Genomic DNA, 9,673 nt, shown 5'->3' with positions numbered 1-9,673 from the left:
AAATAACACACAAAGCACTGAGGCACATCTTGAGGTGACTCTTCTGAACCCCACAAAAACAAAGTTAGTTGTCGCTTCAAGGAAAACAATTGAGTATTTGTTGCCAATGGTAAAATTTGACCTTTTCAAGAAAAAAATAGAATTTTGGAAAATTTTGCTGTGCTGTGAGCTCCACAGCTTTCCCATACTTAGCGACTTTAATGAAGCCCTGGCTGGTGTAGCTTCAGTGGCTTGAACGCGGGCTGCGAACCAGGCATTGCAGGTTCGATTCCCAGTCGGCACATGCCTAGGTTGCAGGCCATGGCCCCCAGCAACCGCACATTGATGTGTGTGTGTGTGTGTGTGTGTGTCTCTCTCCTTCCTTTCCCTTCCCTCTCTAAAAATAAATAAATAAAATCTTTTAAAAAAAGACTTCAATGAGATCCATGGTAATTTTAAAAAAATGTATAATGAGTGTGTGGCTTAGTGTATTGAGTGGTGGCCTGGGAATTGAAAGCTCTCAGGAAATCAGTCGGTCAGGGCCTGTGCTTGGGTTGTAGGCCAAGTCAGTTGGGGGCCTGTAAGAGGCTTCCAGTCCCTGTACCGTATTTTGCCAAGTATCATGCGCACTTCTTTTGTCCAAAGTTTTGAGGAAAAAACAAGGATGTGCTAATGCAATACTAAAACATGGGTGTGCATTATACACAGCAAAATATGGGGTATCTATCTCTCACACATCAATGTTTCCCTCTCCCTCTCTAAAAGTAAGTAAAGAAAATCTTTTAAAAATAAAATAAAAATGTATAATTAAATGTATTAACATTTGGAAGACTGCATAGCTCAAGTGAACTGAAATTTTCCAAAAGACCAACACTAAGGTGATGTCATAAATCATTTATAAGTAAAAGATCCATTCAGAGTGCCAGATAGACCAATGGATTTTAATGTATCAGAGTACAAAAAGTTTATTGATATATTTTCAGATTCCATATTGCACCTAAATTTTAAGAAGCTATAATTTAATTTTATTTAAAAATTTTTTAATTACTTTATTGTTGGTCAGTTACAGATGTCTGCATTTTCTCCCCACCACTCCCCTCCACCCCAGCCAAACCCACTTCCCTCCCTTGCTTCCACCCTCCCCCTTGGTTTTGTCCCTGTGTCCTTTATAGTAGTTCCTGAAAACCCTTCTCCCCACTGTCCCCTCCCCCTTCCCCTCTGGCTGTTGTTAGATTGTTCTTAATTTCAATGTCTCTGGGTATATTTTATTTGCTTTTTCTTTTGTTGATTATGTTCCAGTTAAAGGTGAGATCATATGGTATTTATCCCTCACCACCTGGCTTACTTCACTTGGCAGAATGCTGTCCAGGTCCATCCTTGCTGTCGCAAAGGGTAGGAGCTCCTTCTTTCTCTCTACTGTGTAGAATTCCATTGTGTAAATGTACCATAGTTTTTTGATCCACTCATTTACTGATAGGCACTTAGGTTGCTTGCAGCACTTGGCTATTGTAAACTGTGCTGCTATGAACATCGGGGTGCATAGGTTCTTTTGGATTGGTGTTTCAGGAGCCTTAGGGTATAATCCCAGCAGTAGAATTGTTGGGTCGGAAGGCAGTTCCATTTTTAGTTTTCTGAGGAAATGCCATACTGTTTTCCACAGTGGCTGTACCAGTCTGCATTCCCACCAACAGTGCACTAGGGTTCCCTTTTCTCTGCATCCTTTCCAACATTTGTTTTTTGACATTTGTTTATGATGGCCATTCTGACCAGTGTGAGGTGGTATGTTATTGTGGTTTTAATATATATCTTTCTGATGGCTAGTGATGCTGAGCATCTTTTCATATGTCACTGGGCCCTCTGTATGTCCTCCTTGGAGATGTGTGTGTTCAAGTCTTTTGCCTATTTTTTAATTGTGTTTTTTGTCTTCCTGGAGTGGAGTCCTACAATTTAATTTTAGTTTATTAAAAAGAATATCCACAATTACCTGAAAAGGCTATGAAAATACTCCTTCCTTCTCCAACTGCATAGTTGGGTGAGGCTGTCTTCGTATACTTCACAACTAAAACTGCAACAGATTAAATGCAGAAGCAAATTTGAGAATCCCATGGTTTTCTACTAAGCCAGACATTAAAGAAATTTACAAAAATGGGAAATAATGTCATTATTTTCTCTGATTTTTATAGTTACTTTTAAATTTTTTTATTTATTCACTTATTCTTAGAAGGGACAGGAGGGAGAAATGGAGGAATAGAAACATCCATGTGTGAAACATCAACCAATTACTGCTCATACAAATGCACATGCGCCGACTGGGGACTGCCCGAAATCCAGGCATGTGCTCTGACGGGAATCGAACCTATGACCTTTCGGTTTGCAGGACGACAACCAACCAACTGAGCTACACTGGTTAGGGCTGGAAAATGGTTACTTTTTATAAAGATATTTACACAAAATGGGTGTTTACTGTTACTTTAAAGTGAATTAATACATTTTAAATTTCTCAGTTTTAATTTCTAGTACAGTAAATAGTGATAGATACTAGTCATACAAACATTACTCTTTAGGGTCCTGAGACAAAAATAATTGAGAACAGTCAATATGGAAGATACAGTGGAATTTAGGGACAGAGGACCTAAATTGAAATTACATTTCTGCCACCTAGAGATAGAGAACTAAAATTCAAGTTCTAGTTGTTACTTAACTGACTCTGGTTTTAGTCGTTTAGGTGTAGGCTGTGAAGACAGACTATAATTTTGGCTCCATTTGCAGGTAGTATGACTTTGGGTGAGTCATTTTACCTCTGCAAATAGGATCACTATAGTACCTGCTTCATCAGGTTGCAGTGAGGACTAAATGGGATTATGCTTACTTTACACCTGTACCTACAGACATAGTACAAGCTAAGTGATAGTTACTATTATTACTTGATAATATTAGTTAATCATCTGACAAGATCCAAGAGAATGGGGCACAGTCCTGGCTTTCTTCAACCTCTCAGCAGAGAACGTAAGTTATTTAGGTGTTATAAACTTGAGAAGGTATAAATAAATTTGTCAGTATTTATGTGTGGCTGTTAACCTGTAGGAGAATTAATGTTATAAAAGTTCCCTCTTTCGGTTTCCCTTTTTCTCGGTTCCCTTTTTCTGAAGAAATAACGAAACTGAAAAACATTCCCAAAACCCTTGCCCTATAGTCTAGTTAGAAAATAGGCAGGTATTTTACTGTTCCCCAAAGGAATTGAGGTCTTCCAGAAACGCAAATACTCGGGAGAGCTGGGCAAGGTTACTACTCAGTTTAAGGTCTTGGTAGGGACAGCTGCGACGGGCACCCTATCGTCCCATTTTTCACCTGGGGCGTGGCTTTCCGCACCATTCCTGGCCCTTTAGTAGGGTTAGGGTTAGCCGGGGTACTAACGGGTCAGGCGGCCCGTTTTCCCATGTATTGAGGAGGTTGAGCTTTCCTCCTTCATTTCAGTGAAATAGCACATACTGCCTGACAGCTAGGCGGTCGTCCTCCACGTCGCAGCCTTTCAACTACCTCCGCTTCAAACCGCGCGACGGCTCAGGGCGGAGGGCTCGGTGCACTTACGACCCGCACGCTGCCCAGCCCTCCGGCTCCCTGCCCGCAGGGAGAAGGCACATCTCGCGCGAGTCCCTCCACCTCTCGCGACACTTTCTGGCGGTACCTCTGCAGCCGTCCTGGTACCTCCGGTGGTTTCCGCGCAGCAGTCACAGGCACCTCGGCTTTGCACTCCGCAGTCTGGCCCGCTGCTCGCCCGCAGGGAGCGTGGTGGAGCCCTGTGTTGGGCACGAGCCTGGCGGGGCGCAGGCTCCGCCCTGCTTCGCTCCGCCCCATCTGGGCGAGGGATAAAGGCCTCCACGGGGACATGTCGTGTCCCCCTCAGCGAGGGCAGGAGACGGTGAAAGGTGGCGGCGCTGCCAGGTGAGTCCGCGTCGGAGAGTTGGGTCTGCAGATGGACCAGGGGAACACTGCGGGATGGAGACGCCAGGGGCGGAGGAGGACGCGATACCTGGGGCAGGGGATGGGGATACTGGGAGGACCGACCCGCTGAGGTTCCAGGGAAGTGGCCCTTTGTATCCACTGTGCCCCAAATTACTTCGTTTCCATTGGTGGCCCCGCGCCTGCCAACCTACGGCCGGAGGCGGGAGGAGACGTCTCCGAGCTCTAAGGTCCCAGGTCGGGGCTGCAGGAGTCCCGGGGCCACGGGGGAAAGAGGCCACGGTGGCGGAGGTAAATTTGCGTGAGGGCGGAGAGAGTGGCCGAAAGCCCGGAGGGCGTCCGCCCAGCGGCAGGCCAGGTGTTCGCGTCCCGCTGCGCCCGAGGCGGCGGCGGTGGGAGTACCCTTGCGCTGTCTGTGTGGTGAGGCTGGCCGAGCGGTCCGAGCGCTCGCCCGAAGGGGTACAAACGCAGAGGTCACGTTTTGAAGGAAAGGAGGCTTTTGATGTCACCTGTTACTTTTTACCTGAGCCGTGGACGGTGTCAGTGGGGTACGCGCTTGCGCGCAGGGGCCCGAAGCAAGGGCTCGAGTTTTCAGGATTTGTACCACAGTCCCTAATTAAGCACATTTGAAGATCGAGAAAAAGCGACTGGTTCTTAAATGAATAGTTTTATTTTCAGTATTTTAAGATTCCAGAAATCATGTAAATGTATGATAACAGGGGCCTGGAGTCTGAAACCTGTTATTAATACGGAGTGAATGTTTTGCCTTTGGCACTGGACTCAGATTGGAAATTGGGTTAAAGTATTTTGTTGCAATCAAGTTTTTGGCCATGTGTTTCTTGTGTTTCTGGGTTTGTTTTGTAACTTGTGTAAAATCATGCAGTTTTCTGAAAATTGGGAAATCAGTACAAAGTGGTTGGTCTGACTACAAGACCCATTTTGTTTAAAGCCCTCCCTTCCCCTCCCCCACCCCCAAGTCTAGCTATTAATTTATAAGTTATTTCTATTTTAAATTGTGTAGCTTCCTTTTGATTGTTGGGGGGTTTTGTTTGTTTTGCAGAAATGACTCCTAAAATGACCAGTTTGTGTGTGTACGAACGATTATACTGTTAATAGAAGGAAAATAACTTTTCTGATAGTTTTCTTGTATCTTGGTTTTTAGAGAGGGAAATGTCATCAGTGGAAACACAGCAAGAACAGTTGCCTCAGTCAGATCCATCTCCATCGCCAAACTCATGTAGCTCCTTTGAACTAATAGACATGGACGCTGGCGGCTTGTATGAACCAGTTTCTCCTCATTGGTTTTATTGTAAGATAATAGATTCTAAAGAGACATGGATTCCTTTCAACTCTGTGGATTCACAGCAACTGGAAGAGGCATATGGCTCTGGTAGGAGAAAAAGGATGACTTACAATAGACAAAGACTTACTGCCATCTCTCTCAAACTATACTGCCATCTCTCTCAAACTATGATATTAGTCCTTATAGTGAATGCTATTAAAAATTTATTTTAGATCGTTTTCTAGTTGTCCCTCTCTAGCATTTGTATATAGAAGCTCTGCATTACTACCCGATGTATAATATTTAAGAATTTGGTCTGCATTTCAGTACCTATTATGATTTCTGCATAGTTATCCAATAATATTTCTTATGTTCTAGCTTATATTTCAGTTTTTGTTTATAAAGAGTGTCTATGGGGAAGTGTCACATTCATATTGCAAAAGAATGAATTCTTTATTTGTTACCTTTTTTCTTCTTTTATGAAACATGATTCTAGTTATTACTTTATCATCACGATGGTCATGGTCATTAATTCTCCTCTAGCAAAAAATTCAGAAAAACCATTATATATATATATATATATATATATATATTTTTTTTTTTTTTAAGGGACACTACTGTCTCCTCCAAAAAAGAACAAAACAGTGTTTGGATATTATTTTGTGTGTATGTCTATATGTTTCATTAAAACCAAAAATGTTTTTGATGGTTTGTAAAGTTGTTAGTGAAAAAAAAAGATAAATTCCATTTTGTTTAATGTTTATCCAAGCAGAAACTGTCATGTGTTTTTATAACATTATTTAAAATATAACTCAGAACTGTATTTTGGACACTTATTTTGATATATGTACTTTTTCCCCCCTTTCCAATTCTTCACAGGAAAAGATTGTAATGGGAGCGTTGTCCCCACTGATGGGGGCAGGTATGATGTTCACTTGGGGGAGAGGATGCGGTATGCTGTATATTGGGATGAGCTGGCATCGGAAGTGAGACGATGCACCTGGTTTTACAAGGGAGACAAAGATAATAAGTATATTCCCTACTCCGAGAGCTTCAGCCAAGTATTAGAGGTATTCCTTTGACCCCTTTTAACTCCTTTTCTTCATTTTTTTCTTATTTAATAACTTTTTCTTTCTCTGTGTCTTACATTTTTTGAAAATTTCAGGAAGAGCTTGGTTCTATCTGCACAGTTTATTGCCTTTCTTTTGTAAGTTAGTTTCAAGATAAAGTAGCTTTTTCAGATTTTAAAATACACTATTGAAATTGTTATACCTTTAAATGAAAAAGTGTTTTCCTTAATGGTGATTATTGTTAATATTTAAACTATGATTACAGGATTGTCTTTTTGCCTTTTAGTTTTCTTGCTCTGAAAAGAGTCTGAAATTTGTTTAAATTGCAATAGGACATTAATATTATTGAAATAAATTTATCAAAATGTGAACAATGATTATTTCTAGTCTAGGTGATGGAATTAGGATTGATTTTTTTTTGTGCTGTACTATTAATATTACATTTAAAAGAATTTTAAAATAATATTCTCTTATCAAATAGGTAAGCTTAGACCTATTTGATAAGAGAAAGAACTACATATGTAATATATTCCTAGTTTTATGGAAAATATATATGCATTAATATTATTGAAAGAAATATATCAAAATGTGAAAAATATTTATCTCCGGTGTAGATAACACAAGTAGGAGTGAAGAATGATTTTTGTTTTCTTTGTCTCATATTATTTATAATTTTAAAATAAATTCAGTTAATTAGAGTAGGATATTCTTACTGCAATTGTTTATTTAGCAGTATTCTTGCAAAAAAGTTTAATTTTAATAGAAAAGCTATAAGAGAAATCTAATGAAATGTGTTTTCTCTTAAGGAAACTTACAAACTTGCTGTAACTCTGGATGAATGGAAAAAGAAACTGGAGTCTCCCAACAGAGAAATTATTATATTACACAATCCAAAGGTAAAGCAAATTAAAGCCTTTGTCTAATGGTGGGATTAAAGGTTAATTGCATTACTAAAGAGAACTTCATTGGTTTCTTTTTCCTAGGGATTCTACAGAGGATAAGCTTTGGGAATTTTTATATTATATCAACAATTACGAAACAAAACTTGTAGCCGCTACTATTATTTCCCTTGTTTAGTTTACACAAAAGAATTTTCTTAGGGAAAATTATGCCACTACAGAGTAAGAGCATCACTGATAGATTATGTGGGCATATTTTCCATGTGAAGGGTATCATCTGTTAGCCTGGTATATGCTTTCTTTTCTTTTTTTTTTTTTAGTTTTATTGAGGTAATATTGACACGTAAAATTGTAAGATATTTAAATAGTACATCATTAGCCAAATGTATTTTCACAGTTCTCATTTTAAGCTGTAGGAGTTGCATATCAAAACTCTAGTTGAGATTTGACTGCGCATTATGTTTTGAGGGACATATTCCTGCCTCCCAGAGTTTATACGTAGAGATGTCTTTAATGTAGAAGATCTTTATATCTATTCATTGTGAATGTTTTATTTTATTTTATGTATTAAACTACTTTGGGACCAGAAAAAAAATGAATGTTATGTGCTTAATATAGCTTACAGGATTAAACAATTTTTGACCTTTTTTTTTTCTATTTAAGCTTATGGTGCATTACCAACCAGTTCCGGGGTCTGATGAATGGGGTTCAACACCCACTGAGCAGGGTCGACCAAGAACAGTAAAAAGAGGGGTTGAGAACATCTCTGTTGACATTCATTGTGGTAGTGTTAATCATTAATTTTTTTCCTTATCTTTTGATATACTTGTTTATGGCTTAAATTGTGACTTCTTTCCATGGATTTAGATTACCTCAAGGCTTAAAAATGATCTTTAATCAATCATATGAGCTTACTTGTAGTTAACATTAGCATCACTTCATCTACTAAGACTCTTAGTAGGTATACAAATCTCTTTTAAAGTTGCTAAGTATGTATGGTGGGATGGGTAAAACTTGGCAGTTCTAATCAAGAATTCACTAACTACAGATGAACTGATTTAATTTTAATTCTAAGAAGCGTGATTCCACCTGTTTGATTAGAAGTTTAGTCCTGATACCGCCTGTTGTTCATTTCCAACTAAGGAAAACTATTTTTCAATATGACCTTGATGGTTATCCATTGGTATCTGGGGTCATTTATGATTACTTTTATAATGTAATTAACTGGACTATAAAATTCCTTTTATCTTGCAGAGGAGATAGCTTGTCTCTTGGCCAAAGTCTTAGACTTACTGTAATTAAAAGATGGGTTTGAAATTTCAGGCTTCAAATACATACCGGATATTATTGATACAATTGATAAAAATAGAATATTATATAAAATTATTTTAATGTTAAATGGCCTGAATTCAATAACTGCCTTGTGGTTATATAAGACAATATTCTTAGGAAAAACACATTAAAATATTAAAGGGTTAAAGAGAGAGGTATGATGTATGCATTCTGATGTGTGCAACTTGTTCCCAGCTGGTTCAGAAAAATAAATGTATGTGTGTACACATATATATAAAAAGAGGGAATAATAAAGTGAATGTGGTAAGTGTTAAAGTGTTGAATGTGTGTAAAAAGTACACGGGCATTTCTTTACTATTCTTTCAAGTTTTCTGTAAGATTGCAGTTATTTCAAACTAAAAAGTTCTAAAAACCTGAAAAAGTTTTTCACAGACTTATTAAGATAAATTAGAAACAAAGTAAATAAAGTAAACACTGTATTTTAACTAAGTACATAGTTATATCCGGGATTATTTTGTGTCCTTTAAATTATCTGCTTATTAACAACCACACCTAAAACAAAAACAAACTAAGCAAACAACTAGAACAGAAACAGAACCACAGAAATGGAGATCACAGGAGAGTTATCAGCAGGGAAGTGGGAGGGGGAGAGAGGGAGAAAAGGTACAGAGAATAAGTAGCATAGATGGTAGACAGGGGGAGGGTAAGAATAGTATAGGAAATGTAGAAGCCAAAGAACTTATATGTATGACCCATGGACGTGAACTAAAGTGGGAGTGGGGGGATGTGGGTGGGAGGGGCTGTGCAGGGCAGAGGGGAATAAAGGGGGGAAATGGGACAACTGTAATAGCATAATCAATATAATATATCATTAAAAAATAAAAAATAAATTATCTGCTTATATTTTAACTTGCCCATCTTTATAACCTATTTATTGTGAATGTTTGAGTTTAGAATATGTGACCAGTCATATAGAATAATTTTTCTTTTTAATTTCATTTATAGGAGAACCTTTACAAATAGACCACTTGGTTTTTGTAGTCCATGGGATTGGACCAGCTTGTGATCTCCGCTTTCGAAGCATTGTACAGTGCGGTAGGTTTGCAAAGCATGTAAGATTAGATCATTTAAGGGGAATATTAGTCAGTGCTCCTGTGAACTGAAATAAAGTGTTATCTTTAGTCTGTTGT

General features: G+C 38.6%; 1 protein-coding gene across 4 annotated transcripts in view; it reads left to right on the top strand.

Annotated features, from left to right (window-relative positions):
* Nucleotides 1-3,642: 3,642 nt before the first annotated feature.
* DDHD2 (DDHD domain containing 2) overlaps nt 3,643-9,673 on the top strand; it is a 30,247-nt gene continuing 24,216 nt past the window's right edge. For 2 of the 4 annotated variants that reach the window (XM_036011605.1, XM_036011604.1), the window contains exons 1-6: nt 3,669-3,921; nt 5,102-5,329; nt 6,101-6,291; nt 7,098-7,187; nt 7,854-7,974; nt 9,489-9,578. In XM_036011605.1, the coding sequence (XP_035867498.1) occupies nt 5,110-5,329; nt 6,101-6,291; nt 7,098-7,187; nt 7,854-7,974; nt 9,489-9,578 (712 nt within the window). In that variant the 5' untranslated portion in view covers nt 3,669-3,921; nt 5,102-5,109. Of the gene's footprint in view, nt 3,922-5,101; nt 5,330-6,100; nt 6,292-7,097; nt 7,188-7,853; nt 7,975-9,488; nt 9,579-9,673 lie in introns of all 4 variants that reach the window. The other 2 variants (XM_028526501.2, XM_036011606.1) reach the window with 2 other exon arrangements.

Source organism: Phyllostomus discolor, chromosome 11, assembly GCF_004126475.2.
Source record: "Phyllostomus discolor isolate MPI-MPIP mPhyDis1 chromosome 11, mPhyDis1.pri.v3, whole genome shotgun sequence".
NCBI lineage: Eukaryota > Metazoa > Chordata > Mammalia > Chiroptera > Phyllostomidae > Phyllostomus > Phyllostomus discolor.
This window is presented reverse-complemented; position numbering and strand designations above follow the sequence as displayed.